At 37.3% G+C, this 21,473-nt stretch overlaps 1 protein-coding gene across 7 annotated transcripts in view; it reads right to left on the bottom strand.

Moving 5' to 3' along the window:
- Window positions 1-3,659: 3,659 nt before the first annotated feature.
- The window catches only part of KAT6B (lysine acetyltransferase 6B), a 118,062-nt gene continuing 100,248 nt past the window's right edge, over window positions 3,660-21,473 (bottom strand). For all 7 annotated transcript variants that reach the window (XM_074592996.1, XM_074592991.1, XM_074592993.1 and 4 more), the window contains exons 13-17: window positions 14,233-14,464; window positions 11,891-12,050; window positions 11,004-11,270; window positions 9,470-9,779; window positions 3,660-7,572 (exon numbers count right to left, since the gene is read on the bottom strand). In XM_074592996.1, the coding sequence (XP_074449097.1) occupies window positions 5,087-7,572; window positions 9,470-9,779; window positions 11,004-11,270; window positions 11,891-12,050; window positions 14,233-14,464 (3,455 nt within the window). In that variant the 3' untranslated portion in view covers window positions 3,660-5,086. The remainder of the gene's footprint in view (window positions 7,573-9,469; window positions 9,780-11,003; window positions 11,271-11,890; window positions 12,051-14,232; window positions 14,465-21,473) is intronic.

Genomic DNA, 21,473 nt, shown 5'->3' on the forward strand with positions numbered 1-21,473 from the left:
TGCAATTTACTTCACAACCCATTCATCAAGAGCTCTCCCAATCTTGTGTCTGACAAACCTGCCTTTCAGACACATGGCCCTACTCCTTCATTTACCCTGATGAAGAAAGCTGAACTATCTCACCTCTATAGCAATAGTGTTTCTTAGCATTAGCCTTACAGACAGGAATTCTCTATCAAACGATATACTAAAATACAACAAATACCTACCAGGAGTTCCCTCAGTCAAGTTACAGATTATTTTTTCTTTTTTGTATCCTGAATGATAGTTTGATGACTGCTGCAACTGGAAGAGGATTTATAGCTGATTTATATGCAGAATTGTATTCAAACAAGATTTTCTGGGGCCTGGAGATGGGTATTTCTTTTGCAGTCTGAGACTTGTGCAAATACACGGGAAAAAATTTATTGTCCTGAGGCCCAGCTGCTTTTGGTGGAGACCGACAGAGCTTTCAAACGACAGCCTCTCAACTACTGATAGAAAGCAAAATACTAGAACTCTTAAGTAGCTCCTGCTCATTTTGTCCTGCGTAGCAGATTAGGAAATTGGCACATAGCAACACTGACATAGCAACAGAAGAACGTACTGACAATTTCCAAAGGACAGGATCCCAAGCTACTCAAACTAGGAGCTGCTATTCTTGCATGGAGATGAAAAATAGCACAAAACTAATTTCTCAAGAAGTCGATCAACAGAAACCCATATTCCATACTTGACGGTCTTAAACATGGCTTAATTAAGGTTATTTATTCTTATTTAGTAGATGAAGAAAAAAACTACCAGGAATTTAAATTACTCAAGTAAAGTTATGATAAATCCAAACCTGTAATCCTACTTTGTATGTTCTTACAAACTCTGTCCCTACTCCACAAAGCTCAACACAACAGCTTTTAATCAATGCATACCCCAGAGCTTCACTATGGGAGAGGTGACCTATATGACTATACTGGTCATCAACAATACAGGAAATACATAGTTTTAATACAGAGAAGTACTAAAAAGTAAAGGGAAGTGAAGAAAGAGAGCCGTAGGTCTTTACTACATCGGTCAGTTTGCCTGCTGCTAAAGGTGTCAGTCTCTACAGGACAAGCTGTATTAGGATCACCCTCAGCACCACAGATAATCACCAGGCCCATTCTTTCTATTTACCACACTGCATATAAATGGAGTTTGTTTCCACGAACTAGCCTGCCTGATGGACAAATTAAACAGCTTATAAAACTAAAACACAGAGACAGTGATCTAACATGAAAGTTTTGTATGTTTAGAAGCTTTGTTGCTGCTTATATCACACAGTTTCTTACAAAGTTAGTAAAAAATTGGTTATATTTTGTCCACTGCTAGGAGATCATGCAGCCAGAGTGTGACAACACTTACCATCCCTCTCTGTGCTAAAGGGCTAGAGTGCAGTTTTCAGGAGTACTGTGATTTGGCAGCTTCCTGATGAAGTAGGTTCTGGCCCAAAGACAAGTATCTTCCCTAGAACCAGGTCTTGCCTGAAGTACCCTGCTACTACAAGCTATGCCAATTAAGTAATTCTCAAGTACGCATACTTCTTATTTACTTCCCAGCTTTTTCCCCTACCATTCTCCCAGAATCAAGTCGACTAAATCAGAAAATGTACAAGCTCTGGAACACGTAGCTTCCACAAAGTAGGCAACCCTTGCAAATTGCTAACTAGCTAACTAACAAGTGTTAGCAGCAGTGACTTCACCTATAAGCCAGGTTTGCAAGAAACGTGCATGCAGAATGAGGCAAGTTTATTTCCTTTTTGCAAATCACCAGTGGTATGAAGTATCCTATTTGTCAAACCAAAGACTAAGATTGCATGGGCAGTGAAGCCTCCTGCATTCACAAGAATCATCTGTTGTAATTCTGTGAAGAATTCTTTCGAGACACGAAAAGAAAGAGCTCATTCTCAGCTGGGATGGTGCTAGAGCACAGTCAAAACTGACATTGCAATGGGCACACAATATATAGAACAGGTAGATCTGTCACAGAAAAGACAGCATCCTTATAAAACAGAAACTTTAGTGTGGTAATGCAATTCAGAGCTGAATAGTCACTATGGGAAAAGACACAGGAAAACCATTTGTCCTCCTGAAAGGAATTCAGTTCTGAAATAAAAAAAATGAAATATTGGAAGCCTGCCTGTTGTGCACACACCATACGTCACTCTCTACCCAAATTTTAATCCATATATTGCAAATGCAGAATTTTAGCAGTATGGTGGAGTCAGGATGCTCTGTTTCAGGTTAGGATGTACTAAAACGGCAAGAAGGTCTGATTTGCCTGCATGTTATGGGCTTGGAAATCTGAAACTAAACAGAAGTGGATAAAGACCCAGGTGCCTTTTTCACTCACCACAAAAACATATAAATAAAAAAAAAAAAAATCACAAAACATAGTGCTACTTTAAGATAAAATTATTCAAGATACAAGGTCTTAGTTATACACACTCGAAGGCTGCACAGTAACAGTGCTGAGTTCACCTTCCCTTTTCCCAAGCATAAAAAAATGTGACTTTGTGAAGACAAACACACATACAGTTTATGTGCTATGAATACTCTTTGTCTTCAATAAGCAAATTTGACAGTGTTAGTGCACAATCAGAGAACTTTGTTGTATTGTGCTCTCCTTATCAAGCATTCTGAACTCCTAAAACACAAGTTACTCCAAATTACCATCTGACCAGCAATTTTCGCTCCCATTCAGACCCACTATTTTAGATTGCTGCCCCATCATATTACAATCAAACAGGTTATGGGCATGAATACTTACTGACAATTTCTGTAATTTTACTGACAATTTCTTGCTTTGGCAACATCATGCGCTTTAAAGGTTTTACTTACAGAAATACATGTTTCTGTGACTTTTGAACATATGAAATACCACCTATAAAGCTGCTTTATATACTGGAATGGGACTGTAAGAGTTTTCAGTCAAGACGACCAGTCCTTCCACCCTAGCTAACAACCTTCCTGCAGTGTCAGTGGGCAAGTGGGGAATTCAGTGGCAACATTCACATTAGAAGCCATTTATGAAAAATTCTTACAAGGATTTTTCCTGGTGCAGATTCACACTCACCCAATTTAAACTTGGTCCACTCACAAGCTCCACGCATAGACAGCCTTCTTGATTTTTATAGACTTTCTATTGCTAGATTAGAACTGTTCATATATAAAGTGTATGTGTTTGCGTGCACACATATACATGCATATGCACAGAATTCAGTTCAACACAAGATTTGCATCATCTTGTAACCCAGCAATAATGACAAAGGAAGAGATTACAATTCTATCATTAAGATACAGTTCAAATATCATGTTTGTTACTGTAATATACCTTTTTACATATATATTAACATTTTCTATAGGAAAGAAGTTTCATACATTAAATATTGACAACCTTGTAATGTATTAAATACATATTTATTCAATATTTTATTAAGATTATTAAAAAAAATAATCTTAGATACTCTTTATTTTCACAAGGTGTATGCAATTATGATGAGTAACCTACAAGTAGGCTCTAACAGCCTAATCCAAACCCCATCAACTTTAATGGGCTTTAGATCAAGCATCTGAGAGCACTGTAACAAACACTGTTTCAGGAGGTAATTCCCATGCAACATCAAACTATGACAAGACACAAGAGGCTAAAAATGGCTCATCATAATTTATTTTATGTTAAAATGTACAGCTTGAGGGGGAGGGGTGTGTTGTTTTTTGCAGTTTTTGTTTCTTGGGTGTTTTTTTGTGTGTGTGGGTTTTTTTTCTTTTTTTTTTTTTTTAAGTGACTGACTAAAAAGATAACAGATAAATACAAGAGTGTCACTGGGTCCTATTTTTACATGTATCAAGCCTCTTCTGTTCGGCCCTTACAGTCACTCTGTACAGGTACAAAGGCTACAAAAAAGGAAGCAATATAAACAGACACAAATAACTTTTGCCTTTTTACATGCGATCTGTAAGCTTAGTTTGAGCTATTCACACGCTACTGCTCTATTTTTTCCCTTAAAAAATAACTCCAATATTTTATAAAGATAGAAAAATCTACAGATGGAATGAAAATGTAAAGTTAGAGGCATTTCCATAAAATAGCAACTTTACACCAAATTCACTACTTTTTTTTTAAATCCTGCCAAGTATTTGGACATATACGAAAATGTTTCAAAACTTGACAAATAAACACTGAGATGTTTCAATTAACAAAAAAACATAACAGTATTTATAAAACAGAAAGCTGCCTTTTTTTCCTACCCCAGCCCCAAAGAAACTGGTCACAAAAATGGAAAAGAGTCTCAACTTTACACTAAACATACAGCAATAAAATCCTTTGAACTAACCAAAATGTGAATAGCTTTTGCAGCTTTTTTATTATTTTTTACAAGTTTTATAATTAACAAAAATATAGTTCTGTTTTTTTTACCCCTCAAACTAGGGTAACCTAATCAAGGCAAAAAAATTAAGAAATGGCTTACTGTTAAGCACAACACTTGTACAGTACTACAAAATGCACTGTCACTAACAAAGACATTAGCGGCATGCGGAAGTGTCACCTTCAGAAACAAAATAATACAATAAAAGAACTGCTAAAAGGCATTTACATGTGGGGAAAGGAGAGAGAAAAAGCTCACGATCCAGTACTGTCTGATAGTTTTGGAGTCTATTTATCCACATTTTTAATGGGAGCAGGCACATAAAATGGCTCTGAACCATCAGCTGCTGTGTAATTGCAGTTCATAGAAAGAGTTCTTCCTTTCCAGAGAACTTCAAGCTCATTGAAATAAACAAAAAATGGAAAACCACCTAATTCCCCCCAAAGAAAAGAGAAGAAAAGTTCAATCCCACAAAATTTAAAAAAAAAAAAAAACCAAAACAAAATGAAACAAAAACCAAAACAAGAAATAAAGAAAAAAAAAGAAAAACTCGTATAAGGCTTTCTGCTGCATACAGCTTTTAAATGGTGCCAACAAATGTTTTTGCATTCACACCAATTGCTGGTTTTGAAATCGTACTCTCCAAAAGATATTTGTGCAGATCAATCCAATATGCCAGCTGGGTAGTCCGTCTCTCCAAAGGGCCTACCTTCTCATGTAGGATCCATTAAGAGACTGTTTAGACATGCCTGTATTCATGTAGCCATGATGCCCTGGAGGAGTGTACATCATGTTACTGTGGGGTGCTGTCTGCATTGGTTGCTGTGCATATGGCTGAGTGCCCATCATCCCCATCTGCATCTGCATAGGGTACTGGGGCGTTTGATTCATATACCCATGATTACTGTGATATCCGCTATTCATCATCGGCTGGGACATACTATAACCATTCATAGCATTAAGGGTATTCATATTCATGTTCACTGAATTGACATTATAAGCTGGGGCTGGCATCAAGTTTACACTCATGTTCATACCACGCTGCATTGTTAAGGTCCGCGCGGGCCCTTGCATGGCCACAGTCTGTGAAGCACGCCCATAAATTTGTGGCTGATGGGCTGCAGCAGCAGGTGGCAGAGGCGTGGATTTGGTTCTTACAGAAACATGACCTTTGCTGGCCATCTGAGTCTGCAGTCTTTGGGTGTGGGATATTCCAATATTCGATGAAGTCATATTACGCTGCAAAAGGGGAGGTGGCAAATTCATGGGAGGAGGAGTAAGGTTGGGGGGAGGGGTCATGGTAGCCTGTGCTTGGGGTCCTCCAGGAACAGCATGTGGAGACTGAGAAAGCTGAACAAGCCCTGTATTACTTAAGGGGGTGGACAAAGAGGCACTGTTTGCATAGGAAGTTACAGCAGCTGAATGGCTGTAAGGCAAAGAATGATCCATAAGCGTGTTAGTTAACTGTTGCAGTTTGGCAAGGCTGAAGGTGGCAGATGGCTGTGAGTAATGCCCCGCTCCAAATTCACTCTGCCCCATTCTTTCATATAATCCAATATTGGCATTGCCAGTCTCAGGGATTTCAGTTAACTGCATAGGTGGTGTGAAATTAGCGGCCATGCTGCACTGGGACAACTGTTGGTTGCTGCTTGGAGGCCTTTCAACAACACAACCTTGGGGAGATTTTACATTACAAGTGGGAGGAGAACTGATGTTTGTTTGTTGCATCATACTGCAGCTTCCATTGATGTTAGACATCTGCTGTGTCACTGCACAGCTACTCTGTGTTAGGTTACTAGACGTAAGGCTGCTGTACGAGCAACTGTTTTGAGAAGAGTTGTTTCCACAGATACTACTACCCATTGTAGAATCGTAACTGCTTGGGTTTTCATAGTTTTCTGTTGTGCTCTCAATGCTCCCTAAGTCACTAAACCCACTATCCACAACTTGCTGCGAATGATCAGAAACTGAGGGAACATCCATCATTGGGCTGGTCTCCATGTTCTGTAGAGACGGCACAGAAATGGCACTTTGATCTGGGCTGATCTGAGTGTAGCTGTTCTCTAAAGGAGCAACATTTGGACTATTAACAGAACGAACTGACTGGCTGGGATGAGAGTGCACAGACGAAACCGGGCTACTGTGATCAGACTGCTGACAATCATCCAGTGTGGTCATTTGGGGACTTTGGTCGTTACGGGCATAGTTTTGCAAACTTCTACAGGCCTCTTGAGTCTCTGCACAGTCCTGAAATGTATCTTCATGTTCACTTGCTTCTTGGGTTAGAGACTGTACTGCTTGAACCGTCTCTGAGTCAATCTCCATGCTCTCAGTACTCTCCCCCTTGAAATCGGAATGTAACTCTTCACCAGCTTTTTGGTCCTGTTTGTTGTCTGTATGATCATCATCAGATTCAGGCACCGGGTCTGAATCTGTAGCAAGTTCTTTCTGGTCACTTTCACACTCATCAGCTGCAAGGTCAACACCACAATCCATTAAATCCTCTTGATTTGAATTACCAGTTTGAACATTTACGTCTAAAAAAGACTGCTGTGTTTCCATCATTTCTTTGAAAGCTTCACCAGGCAATTCCTCTTTCTCCACTTCTGTTGAACCCATGTGGCTATCGTCTTCATCATCTGCATCATGATCCTCATTGTGAGAAGGTTCTTCATCATCATCATCATCCTCCTCCTGATCATCCAAATGCACGGACTCCTCTTTTTCCAGAAACGCCTCTTCTGCTTTGTCTTTTTCTTGATCTTTTGAATTGATTCCACCTTCTTCTACACTCCTTTCTTCTTCCCCAGCTTTCATCATATCATTTTCTTGCTTTTCAAAGGATTCACTGAGTGGATGCAGAGGTTCAGGTTCTACCTCTTTTACCTCATCATCTGGTGGTGGTAATACTTCAGCAGGCTCTTTAATTGCTTCCTCCGTAACAGCAGGAACTGAGCAGGGCTTGTCTTCAGCTACTTCCTTTTGTTCCTCCACCAGCACCTGATAGTCAGGCTCCATAGGAGTCTCGGGTGGAGTGTATAAATTAAGCTTAAAGCCAGGTTTTCTTTCTTTGCTTTGCCTCCATTTAGATGGACCGCGCTTAACTCCTTTGGGCCAGCCCTGCTTACTCTTTAAAGGTTCAAGATTGTCTTTAGTGCTTTCTTCCAATACAGCTACATCCTCTGTATTATCTTTGGAAGGCAATAAATAGAGACAAAAGAAAAGTCTTAGCTTCCACAAACAAATCAATATTTTTAAACATAAACCCAAAAGTAATTTATCAATTCAAAGTGTATTAAGAGACTCTGGAACAAGAGGTAAAAACAGGTCTCAGATGACAATAGTATGACATATCTACAGCTCCAACACACTTACACAGATATGTAAGTTATTCTTGTTTGGTGGCCTTTTAACAGTGACCATCAGAACCCACCATTTATACACCAGAAAAATCCCAGAGATTTAAATCAGAAGACATGTAAACTAAAGCAAAAATTTTGTCCAAATATAACCTGTGTTTTTAGAACAGAGGTATGCCATCACTTCATATAGACACTGGTCTAATGTATGTTCATCTTTTTTGACAGTAATAACACGACAGTCTAGAAATTCCTGTTTGACCATTTTCAAGGACAAGCCATAGTAAGCATATAATCATGCTTTAGCACCAACACTGAAAAAAAGGTGGTTCATTCTAGTATCTTCTCACGGGCAGCATATCATGACACAGCTCATAATACATGACAAAAGCACAAAGATAACTGAAATTAAACACAGAGTGCGTCAGAGCACTAAATTAATCCATTGACTAGAAAATCTACCCAAACCCACTCCTCTCCTCTCTCCCCAGATACCACTTACATATACATCCGAAAAAGGGAGAATTCCCAGTATGTAACATGCTGCACTTAGAAGTGTAATGGCTTCAGCTAAACTCCTTTGCCAAGTTCTGCCTCTCCCTGTAGTGTTAGAACACTCCTACAGTCAATTAATGTGATGACATGGTCCATGGACAAATACACAGTAGCAGTCTAGTTAAAGCAGTGCAAACCTGACCACTGGGACATAGCTGGAACACTCTGAATTTGCTACTATTAGTTTAATCCAGTTCTGTTGAGAAGCAGGACAAAGTGGTAACACTCTAATGGACCTGTGCACTGGTTTGTAACATGGTTGCTCTAGTCGCACAAAAGCTGTTTAAAATAGAAATCAGTGCATGATTCCTCAACTGAGGGTCACAAAGATTAAACTTCCCATGCAATTACGAAAACACTGAAGTAGTACTTGCTGGCTTCTTAGAGAAATTACATAGACCTGGGAATGCAGTCATTCATTCTGGAATTGAAACTTATAAGCATAATTTGAAAGCCAGGTGGTCAAGGGATGAGCATACGCTCATCAGTAGTTTCACCACATATCTATTAGCTTTTCTGCCAGGAAAAAGAAGTAATCTAGAAATCAAACCGGGTAAGGAGCTTTGAAAGAACACAGTTAAAACTATACCTCTCTTTTGTAGGGAAAAAAATAGGGACCCTAGTGCTGAGGACATATTGTGCCCCAGAAACAATAAACAATTATTGAATTACCAACAATGATGAATAGAAAGGTATTTGTGTAAATCAAATCATACTTTTTGCTTGTACCCTTTACCAAGCATACAAAAACAGTATTAGACAATATTCCAGTGATACCCCTGCCCTGTTGAGTACAAAATGTCGTGTTGTAGGGACATAAAAGTTGTTTTTGGCAACATGACAAGGAGTGCAGTGCTTCAGACTGGAAAACATTTGTTTTCTGAACACAAAAACCAGATTATAATATTAATGGGTCAGGAGTAACAAGAAAGGTAAACACAACAGAAACAAAAAAGAAGTCTGAAGCCACCACTGAATTCTAATAAACTATGTGAAATCAATGGCTCCAGTAGCACCTCTAAGCCGAAAGCATTATTAAGATTGTAAGATTAAGACCAAAATGGCTAAATAGATCTCAGTAAAAATTTCCAGATTTATAACAAAAATAAACACTTCCTTTGAATGCCACCTGACAAGTTAATTTTTTGAAGATACAAGAATATTTTCAACTTACTTGTACAATTGTCATCACTTCTGTAACATCGAATATCTTTCTCCTCCTTGTTCTGTTCTTCCTCCTCCTCCTTCTCCTGTTTCTGCTGCCCAGGTTGATACTCAAAAGCTTTTCTAATCACAGGCTTTAAGTCATCATCTTCCCCATCCATCTCGCAGGTAGGTTCCAGCTGTGGCATGGGACGCTCTTCATCTGAGTTATCAAATGGCTCATTCAATACCTCTGTTGTTTCAGAAATTGTCTCTGTTGTAACACTGCTATTAATCCTTCTGCGTTTACGGCCCCTTTTCTTTTTCAGTATGAAAGGTCTCTGAAAAATAATTCCACAAATATAACTCTTCCTGCATTCCTGTTTGCTAGTTGACTCTGAATATAAATAAATTTTTGGAAAGTACGTTTACAGACATCTATTTACTCATTCAAAAAAATACCTTACATTGCATCAAATTGAAATGTAGACAGGATCTAAAAGTAAAATGTCTAAACAGTGTGAACAGGTATGTATTTATACATGCACACAAACCTTTCTGTAGGTGAAAATTAAGACTAGAATTTTCTTCATATTGTAGTAACTTTTACCTTCTGTCAAAAAATGTTCATAGAATATTACATAAATTGTACTTACACATTTTTCCTCTGTAGATTTATAATTCCCCAACAACCTTCACAAGTATCAAAGTCTATTCTTCCCCATTTCTGGTTTCTGCTATTTTAGAAATAATGTGTGTATATAGAAAAATACGTAACAGCAAAGCGCACCTCAAGCGCTACGCACTAAAAGAATCTTACAGTTGGCTGCTATAAAGAAAAAACTGTTCAACAGTTTATATTTCTATTATTATGCATTCCTACAAATTTATAGTTACTTTTAAGTTTGCTCATCTGAAATACAAACAAAGGGACATGCTGATTCCCTAATTCTCACCAGAGACACCTAAATACACGTGCTAGGGTGAGCGCTTTAGAATTTTGGATGCTTAGTTTACTAATTTAAACCATTCAAATAGCTGATTTTTCAATGAAATTAAGAAATACGTAAGCACTGCATTTAACCAGAATTTAACATTTAAATCTCTTGGAAATTAGAAGAATATGGGTAAAAAAAAATCCCTTTAACAGCATTTGCTTTTGAAAAACAGTATTCCCCTTTAAGGGGTTCCTATATTAAAATCAAGAAAGATTCAAACACCACAAGCTGGGCTCCATCTTAAAATTAAAAAAGGAAGAACCATTAAAATATTGAACCAATACCAATGCCAAACAGCAGAGGGCAATCACTAGTTTAAGAATTAACAGGAAATTCTGATTTTGTGTGTCACTAGTATTTTACAGTTCTGTGAACAATCCAAAAGATGAAAAATTGGGTGGAGGGGAAAAACGGAAGACAGGAGCTGTTCAGTGTCTAAACAATACAGAAAGAATTAAAACAGTCTAATAAATAGTTCACAACAAATCTAGATTTTTATTTCAATGATAACAATTTGATTGAAATCAGAGATGAATGACTTTAAACCAAACCACTGAAGTAACGCACCTTTCTTTTTATGGCCAGCGACTGTGGCTTTGTCAGCCGGGGAGGTGAACTCTGCTGATTTTCATCCCCGCCATCCTCCTCGCTGCTTTCCTTAGATTGCTCTGTGCATTGCCCTCGCTCCCCCACCACTGCCACACTTTCTGGAGATCGCAAATATTTATTTTTAGATTGTACTTTTGCAGGTGATTGCCTACTATTAGTTCTCGTGGAGAATATTTCTTGCTCTTCCTTTTCCCAGCAGCTAGCTTGTTCCATCAGACGCTCAGCCTGAAGGGTTGAGGTTAAAATAACGGGTCACTGAAATAGCATTTACTTAGCCATATCCTTTACGTTCAGCTAAAGAGTTACAATAAGTCAACCCTGATTAGCACTGCCAGCTAACCTAGCAACAACATTTCAGCTGAATCATCTAGTAGCTCCTTTACAACAGTTAGGATAACAAACCAAAGAAGATTGCATTTCATGGGATATTTAGCACTATTAATGATGCAGCGAATTGATTTAAGTCCTTTAGCACTACATTACATGCCCACTGACATGGATCACTTTGAGCAAGTTCATAACACAAAGAATCGATTGACACTGTAGCCCCTGAGCTCTGCACCAAATTTGATCTGATTACATGCTCTTCGACTACCTCAAGAGTAATAAATACAGTTCCATGACAAGTGATTCATGTTTTAAGTTTTCATATTAATACCCCCAAAATTACCATGTCTTGCTGCACAGCTTCCAAAAATCGTGCATTACAATGATATCAGCACCCTCTATCATTAAGCGGTGGTCAAAGATAAAACTGCTCTATTTAAGATAGCCTAATGTTGAATATTCCAGAGTGACAAAATCCAAAGGAAGGGAAATTCAGAATAAGAAGTTTCTTCTATTACCTCCTTTTCTGCTTCTCTCTCTTCTTCAGAAACTGCAGCATTAGAAACTAACAAAGGAGTCCATCTCAAGCTTTCAGGATCTACTTCATTGATACGTGGATTTGCTTTCAGTTTCTCCATGTGACTTGAAATCAGCTTTTCCCTTCTAATAATCACAAATCTACAATCCAATAAACAATAATTTTAGAAAGTGATCACCTAAAACAGTCTTCCTACAGTTTAAATCCTCTTGGACTATAGCCTGTGAAAATAGATGAGTAAATAAATGGATACATCAAACTAAAAATATCAGCTGACACACAGATAATATGCTTACACCACTGACTGTTTACTAAAAGGAAGTGAGGAAACAACAGTTTATGAAGTGAAAGCTCAATATCAAACATCACTAGGGCAAAGAGAAGAAAGTAATGGTTTTATAGTTGACTACTCTAATCCATGCAACAGGTTTAGCGATGGCACTTTAGTCACTGCCAGAACAACTTCCAATTTTAATATGACATACAAAAGCATAAATAGAAAACACTGTGGATCATCAAGCAGAGAGTGCTAAAAGTCGCTAACATTACCACTGAAGATGGCAGCTAAGTGGACAAGAAACTAAGTTAGAAACATAGGTTTTCTAAAGAAGCATGAAAATGTACATTAGTCCTATGATGATGTAGAAGAAAACAACTTTCTAATTATTATGACATGAAGCAGCGTATCAAAAGCAGGTAAAGACTAACATAATAGCACACAGTATGCTAATACACTAGCACATATCCCACTAAAGTCCCCTGTTACAAAGAATTATACAATTTGAAACAAACAAACAAAAAAAGCCACGTTGGTTTTTTTTAGCAAGGATTTCAAATGCTGTAAAAATCAGGCAGGTTAAGTGACAACATTGCTTTTCATTGAGAGAATGCTTTACAAAAAAACCAAAAAGCCAAACAACCAAAACGCGACAAGAACCACCAGATCCAGGGGAACCCTTTTCACAGAATTGTGACTTTGTTACATGTAAAAAAATTAACAAAATGCAGGAAATCATAAGAAGCCATACCCAAAGTGTCTGGCAGGAATTTCAAAGATGTGATTTCTTTTCCTGGCTCAGCCACTGACCTTCTCGGTACCTTCAGCCAGGTCAGTTCATGTCCCTGTCTAAGCTTTACCACCTGTGAAAAAAGACTAACTGACCTTGCTCATGAAGTATTCTGAATTCTATAGATGAAAAAACGTTATTATCTGTGTGACATTATTCAAGGCCTTTAATAATTTGTGACAGGGCAGAAGCTGCATATAAGTAATGAATATACATTTGATTCTCCCTTAAAATGCATTTTCCCATCAGGTTGTCCATAAATATGCACCCCAGAAAGCTACGGTTTTCATGCAATGACAGCACTCCTTACTGCTCTCACAACACCATCCTGCAAGCCAATCTCCTTTTTGAAGACTGGCATTCTTACTAGTTCAAAACTTACTAGTTTTGAGTACTAGTGCTGGTGCACATAAAAGTTACTGAGGCTGAGCAGTCCTGATCTTCATTTTATTTTTTTGGCAATCCACTGTTTGTAAGGCAGTTTTGCTTAATTATAAAAGTTTCTATGATTGGAATATCCAGAAAGAATTAAGAAGTTCTTCAGAAACACAAATACCATTGACAGTCATTTAAAGCATTTTATGAAAAAAAGAGTCCAAGCAACAGAAATAACCCACTTAAAATCCAAAATGTCAATCAAGATCATTGAGAAAGAAGATATTCACAAAACAGGAACTCACCTTCCCAGTGCACTAACTTTCAACATTGATCGTAACATAAAATAGAAACTTTAAAAAATCATTTGCACTCCCAGTACCGTGGGCAGGAGGACTTCATGTAGAGCTGATCTGATCCCAGGGTTTGTATGAATTCAGTAGTGATTGAAAAAGGGGGTGTGGAGGAGAGACTGCCACCCACAAACCCGAATCTTTCCCTCACTGGTATTCAGAGCAAGATATTTGCAAAGTGAGAGTCAGGAACTCTACTTACAGAAGATGATACTGAATGAAACAGAATTCTTCACTGAAAATGTTTCAAGCTGGCTGCACCCTTCTAATAACCATTGGCATGAAAGAGGATCCAAAAACCCACCATTTGTTTAGGGAGAAAAATTCTCTACGCAAGACCCCATTAACAAGACCCGGCTGCACTGAATTCCTTGGTAAGATGGTTATCATTCATTGTCAAGTCAGAATTTTACACAGACATTTTTCACATCAACTGTTTTCTAAGTAGAGACAAGTCAATGTTTTGTCTCAGGTTTTTTTTTTTTTTTTTTTTTTTCTTTTTTTTTTTTTTTACAAGATTCACTGACCTATCTTCTCTTTTATCTATCATGCTATGTTGCTGCAGGGTTGTAGCAATATCATGTGGACACATTCCAGTAGCTCGACTCATTCCTTTGATGCTGATTTGTTTTTCATGGTGGCAGTTAAGGTATTCTAATATGACACTTTTCCAGTAAGCCAAGTATGAGAGACGACCCAGATCAGACAATGGCTTTTCAGGGGATCCTGCTTGACCCTCTCTTCTAGAAAGTAAATAGCCTAGAAGGAAAAGAAACGGAAAACCTTATTGAGATAACAATACTAAAGAATTTTAACTACCCCTTAAGAAAGCTGGTATTAATAGAAAGATCAGCATGACTGATTACATTATTGGTAACTCTTGCAATTAAAAGAAATCCTACCCACAAAAGGGATTGGTTTTCATCATTATAGTGACATAGAAAAAGACTAAATCCTTGTAAGAGACTCAGATCTTATGAGAATGAAACATTAACCAAAATCCCCCTTCTAATCATAAGGCAAGGAAGAAAGAAAAAGCTACATGTTTCAGAACAGGTCTCATCATACATGGTCTCATTTAGAACTACAATTGTCCGGCCTTTTGAGAAACTTTTACACCTGAGTTACATCACTAAAGCCAAGAATTTTCAGAAGAATCTCAAGAGGAAGTGTCATGGGTAATATCCGTTAAGTCAGTTTTCTTCAAGAAGCCCCAGGTGACATCAGTTTTTGATTAAACAGTTAGTTGTTGTATTTTAGAGGTGACATATAATTCACAAGTTGAATTACTAGGAGAATTACTTAGGAGAAATAATTAAAAAATAATCTCCCTTAACTCACATTTAAGAACATTCACATCATTCCAGTTTGTAGTCTTCAAGACAGTAACCGATCAGCTATTATACAACAGAACATACATAGAATATAAAATGAAGGTGGTGTAAGTCCTTTTTAACTCTCTTCAGCTTTAACAAGCTTTTACAATTTAAAGTAGAACACACATGCTTGGAGATAACAGAAGAAGTCTGGTATTTGCCACCATTAAAAATAATTCAGGAGAAAGAAAAAAATAACAATTAATAAGATGTATCCTTTCACAGTAATTCATCCCTCCATGATACATGTTCTGCACCGTGTCTTTACAAAAACTACCAAAACACGGGCCTTAAACACCAGGCTTACAAAATGCTTTTTCCACCATAAGCATGGCCATCATGCTTATGGAATTACATTACTCAAAGTCATTTGGAATCCACCAAGGTATACGCTTCTTTTGCTTTCCAATATTCTTAAGTTTATTTTTTTTTTAAGTTGGAATCCCTCCTTTTATTTTTCAAAGATTGCTTTAAAACATATGTAGTACAGCCATGTCACATTTGCTAAACAAATCCTCCTGACTTCTTCATGAAGTTTCTCCTAATCAAGTTAGATATGAATTAAAAAAATACGATTAACATCCAGCTTTGAGTGAAGCAGTGCCCGTTTCCTTATTTTGCTGTATGCTCTACCATATACAAACTGTACACACACATCTATTTTTTAATATATACATAAAAATATGAAACGGCACACATACATACATGTATATTTGCTCAGCCTGAAACAATGGTCTTCCCTTTTTTAGGGGCAATACAAAAGATCACAACAGAATTTGGAAGATACATATGCACTGGTCATCATACTGTAACGTCCACTTTGCATAAAAATGTTTACACAGAAAAGCAGACATCTTACTACATTCCAAGCGATCAGTAACAACATAGATACTGAAATAAGTAGTGTACCCTTCATATCTATTAGCATGATTTATGATAAAATGCCACAACTTCAAGAGGAATACCATCCCACATCTGCCTACTTCTACATAGCACAGACGCCTACATCAAGCCTGCCTACATCTAGAAACTGAGCAAGGAAATTTATTGTTTTACAGATGAAAAACCACTAACTTAAAACCTAAGGAAGGTGTTTTAATATTTGAAGTTGCAGCATATTTTTTTTTTTTTATAACTAGATGATACATCTTAGTAATACTTGTAACTGCTGTTGACAGGAAAAGCCAAACTTCACATTCAAAACCACACTGCATTCTGACTAGTCTGAACATAAAAAATTGTTGGTTTACCTCCAACTGCACAAAAGGAGATCTATAACATATAGCCTATTCTGCATAGTTTTAGACAATGCTTCACTTGTACCAAGAAAGTATTTTGGATCAGCTTGTTTGTAACATATAAAGACAAGTTTTATACTAAGACATCACTGCCTATAGAAAACATGCAAAACTGTACCAGTACAAGTAGTGAGAAAAGCCTCAGCACAGGAAGAGAGAGGGAGAATAACCTAGATTTTTAAAATAAACCCATAAGGAGAACTTACAGTTGCTTCAAGTAACTTTACAGTATAACCTATCAACTTATATTCAAGAACACTGGGTGCTAACTGAAAGCGTTTGTAGGCCGTTTGCAAGACCTGTATTTCATTCTTGTATTTCACTATAATTTGAAATTACTTTGACAAGAACTTTCTTCCTCCACTTCCATTTTCCTCATACATAACAGAGCTGTAACTATCTTAGTAAGCATCTTATGAGGCTTAATAAGAAACCAGTATCAAGAGTTTGGAATCATTAGTTAGGCAACCACAAGTACCTTTCGAGTTTACTATTACATCGTTGCTCATTGGATCCTTCCAATTGCTAGGGACTATGAGACTAGTTCTTAGTGGTCATTTTCACATATTTTTACTCTACAATAAAGCAGTGAAACGTCATCTGCACAGCAGTAACATCTGTTGGTATTCCTCTCCTACCATTCTACTATATAACCTTGCTTATCCAAGATACTCACATTCTATAGGATCAAAAATATAAATCAGAGGTAACAGTCTCAGTTACACGTAGTGAGCACTGAATGGAAAGTTTCTCTTAACAGATTCTGTGATTTGAATTACATCTATTAAATTAAACTTACCAAAGAGACGCCAAATAATTGATCTAAGTTGCAGGTAAATAAAAAACACTGATCTTGGTAGCTCGTGTATCTATCCTGAAGCATCTGAAATGAGTACAATATGCCCCTGTTAAACAGATAGCTCCAGTGTCATTGTGTCTACCTAATCTTAATAACGGATAGCCTCAAAGTGGAAACCTGAAAGAACTTTCTTAAATTATAGCCCCTGATATGAGACTACAAACAACAACAACATTCGGAGGAAAAATACAGCTCCTCCCCACCCACCCCCCAAGAGTAAACAAGTCAGACTGTACGTTACACAAAAAACCCACAACAAAATATAAGAACTAATCTAGAAAAACAAAGAGCTGTCTAGCATATCTTCTGGGCATGTGAGTGATAGTATCAGAAAATTAAACAGCAAAAATATCATTAACGATTTTTGTTTCTTGCCTTATCTCCAGCCTTCATAGTGAAGCAACATGCTGCATGTGATTTACAGCCTTTGATTTTTGTCATGTAAAACTCCCCAGAACCACTAAGGTTTTATTTTATTCAAGATTTAAAACAATCAGAAGAAATTCAATCTGAGAAAGGGAAAGTTAGTATAAGACACATATTTTATGCCTTCAACACAAGTTTAGGAGATAAACAGACATAAAAACGTACATTTAAAGAAATTAACTTGAGCAGGATCTTGTAATTTCAATCTACAGAATTCATAGTACGTAATGTCCCTGAAACAGCTACAGCAGAGTCCACAACACACGTGAAAACAATAACTTCAATACATCTGTGTCAGTCTCCAGAAACTTTCAGTTAGTTAACTCCTGACTTTGTTATGCTCAGTTCTGTCTCTTAAATTAAAAAGTGTGAGATCAGAAGTCCAGCTTGATAGCAGCCTCTTCTGACAGTGACCAACTGAAAAAAAAATCCAAGGGACGGACTACAACAGGAAACCATCTTGTGAAACTGGCATGGAAACAGAATTAGTCTGAGTCTGTCCAAACAAATGGAACCCACCAGATGGGTATCATGCCCACACTTTTCATCATTTTCTAAGAACTTGGTAAGATTTGTTAAGTGTCACTGTCTTTTTCAAGGAGCACAGAGTCCATCTTCCTCCTACATTCAGTGCATTTATTTGTGTCTTCACTAGAACGAGCCTTTATTGTCATGTCCACTAATATGCCTGGTACAGATATGAGGTGTACTAACTTGGATCTCCCGAGCTCTCTCCTGAAAATCTAAAAAATCAGGACCGTATCAGCCCCCTTTCAGTTCTATGACATGAAAGCAGTTTTATGCGTACTTCAGTTACAAACTGCCATAAGTAGCTATTTCATTACTAAGTCATTGTTATCTCCAAACCCCCAAGACATCCTTCTTTCCCTGCCATACACGCTTCCAAACTTCACTACCTTAGCTTTCTAATATTAAGCATAAATCACTCCACAGTTTTAAATAAGGCAGGTATGATTTAGCTCGAGACAGCTGAAGTTAATTTTATTATCTATTGAAGAAATACAGCCTTGTCCCTTTGCCTTTAACATGGTAGCAAAGGCAGGCTAGCCCTCAAAGGTGGAAGAAGACAGAGATGCAGATTACATAGAGGCCAGTGGCATAGGAAGAAGCTGCAAACACAGACATTAAACAATTGAACTGGTATACAGAGAAAGGCCAAGTGAACAAACTGAAATTGACAGAAGGAAGTCAAATGAAGTTTGAAGATATTCTTTAAGGACTCTCCTGCAATCTGTGTGTTCTCTATACATGCTTTACATTCTATAGCAATGAACAAATTGATCTATCATTTAATTTCTGATGAATGGTCAAGGAAAAGAGATCTAGCTTAAAAAAGTTCAGTTTCTTGGAGTGTGTTTAAAACTGACCACAATCCTTATAAAGCCATTAGGTTTTCAAGTAAGCTAAGCAATTTGACTTGATTCAAGTAAACCACAAAAACAAAAACCCCAGTCCTGTCCTCCCTTCCCTCCAGCCTATTTGCGACCTCGATGTAGGTGTTTGAATTACACTTGTTTATTTGCATGCAAGACAGCATGGCCACACTGTGGCTCAGTTACACACAGAAGTAGTTAAAACTGTGGTATGCATACTGCACAGGACTGAATGAACTTCATTAGTGGTTTCCTATTCATCTGAGAAGGAAGAGAACTTAGCTAATATGAAGGTTTTGAACAAGTATTTTTGATATAATTATATTTACTATTTCTGTTTTTAAAAAACTTTATATCCTGGAACATTCCTAGAAATGCTGTATTTTATATTAAATACAAAGGTTACTTTGTTTAGCTTAAAAGTAAGCAATGGTCAGTTGGTTAACATCCACGCTTTGGAAAATAAAGATCGTAGCAGAGTAGGCTCTAAGAAGGGAAAATAGAGGGCTATATTTAGATTGTAAAGTAAGTATATTAGTCCCCTTTTTATGAAAGTATCATAACATCTCTTCCAATCTCGAATGGGCAATACAACTGCACATTTTATTGAAAATTCAACATAGCCAAAACACAATCCACCCAGAGCATCCTGAGGCAGTTTCAATGCAAGCTACTCCAGAAGATGCCATCAGCTGCATCTCTAGTACCATTTCCTCTTGTCTATTACCCACATGCCCCCTTAACACAGCACCTGACAGATCAAACTCATCGCATGCAACAGACACTGTGCTGATCTAACATAATCCCTCCACTTCTTGAAGTTCACTGCTTACGTGTAGCCATGTTCTTTGAAAACAGTGCCACAGAGAGAGAGGCACTTCACTCATGTGAGGACATCATATATGATGTTTAACTATTGTTCTGAAAATATCTTTTACCTCATTATATCACATTGCATTGTCTTCGGCAGAAACTGACAGAATCAGCAAAATCAGCAAAAATGTGCCTGAATGGCAGAGTACTGAATCTCATTCTGTACCTGGACAAGTACGTACAAATTGCAGTTCCTTTCTCCTGTGCTACTAGTAACAAATCTACTATTTGTTTTTCACTTATGCAGGTTAAAAATTAAAACACACAGAGTCTTCAAAGTTGACCCTGAGGGTCAGGAGTCACAAGTCCAACATTTCAGCTATGATAGATTTTTTGTTTGCTACAAAATGCTGGAAATAGTAGTTTACACTGAAAAATTTAAAAAGACATTTATCTGCAAGTCTGTGATCTAGGAAACGGCTTTATGTATCAATCACATAACACACTGGAGACAAAACATAGTTCTGATCTTATTTAAGAAGTCATGTTCAATATCACGTTCTAGGAAATCAATATTATTATTCTGTCTGAATAAGAAAGTTACAAATACTAGTGAAGAAAGTCTGTTATGTTCTTGTAGCTTTGTAAAAACCAGAGCCAAATATCTTAAAATTAGGATGTGTATTACCAGAGTATTCCAGAGTCCTCATGTTGGGTCACCCTAGGTGTTCCAGAGAACACAACTCTTCACTCAAATTTTGTAATTAGAACTTAGATCTTACCTTTTTTTTTTTTTTTGATCACCTGCAGATTAGATTAGCTTTTACCTTGAAGCAAACCTGGAGTCAAATGCAGTGTTTCTTTCAAAAACAGAACCCCACTGGTGGCAGTTTAATGCAAGAAAAGAAGCAGAGCTCTGCTCTTAACACGCAAAGCTCTCAAACAGGAGAAACTCTTACAGAGCACAAGAACAGAACAGAAAATGCAACGTAGCAGAGGTCTGTAGTTTAGAATAACTCCTAAGAGTCTTTCAGCAGTAACCCTGCCACCATTACCTACTGGACTTCCAACAACAGTAGACTCAGCAAATAGGAAATCTTTGTTCTATTCATCAGGATTTCATCAAGACAGCTTCCTCTCATGCTTTTTAGGCTATCAGCTTCCATGCTTCCTAGTAAAAGTGCTTGATCATCATCATGGTACCTTGCTTCAAAGAGGAAAATTTCTATTATGAATCTTTACTTCGTTTACACAGAAGAAAAAGACTCTCCACCTTTTGAAGTATAAAGGATGAAAATTTAAGAGAAGTACCACTGCAAAAGCATTATTTTATTGCTTATGTATCAAAATACCCACAAAATAGACAACACTATATTATCACATCTGAATCATCTTCCAATCATTTTTAAACCCAGAAAGTCAGATGGTATTCTTGTAATAGGTAATGACTGAGAATCAGAGTGGGGAATAAACCATATGAAGAACCAAATTCAGATCTATTAACCTTGGCTTCCAAACTTAAGTCTCTTTTGACACTGTAATTTGCATCACAGCAAAACATAAAAGCAAACTTAAAACAGTTCCAAACTTGCTCAAGCCTTG

Source organism: Larus michahellis, chromosome 6 (assembly GCF_964199755.1).
Source record: "Larus michahellis chromosome 6, bLarMic1.1, whole genome shotgun sequence".
NCBI lineage: Eukaryota > Metazoa > Chordata > Aves > Charadriiformes > Laridae > Larus > Larus michahellis.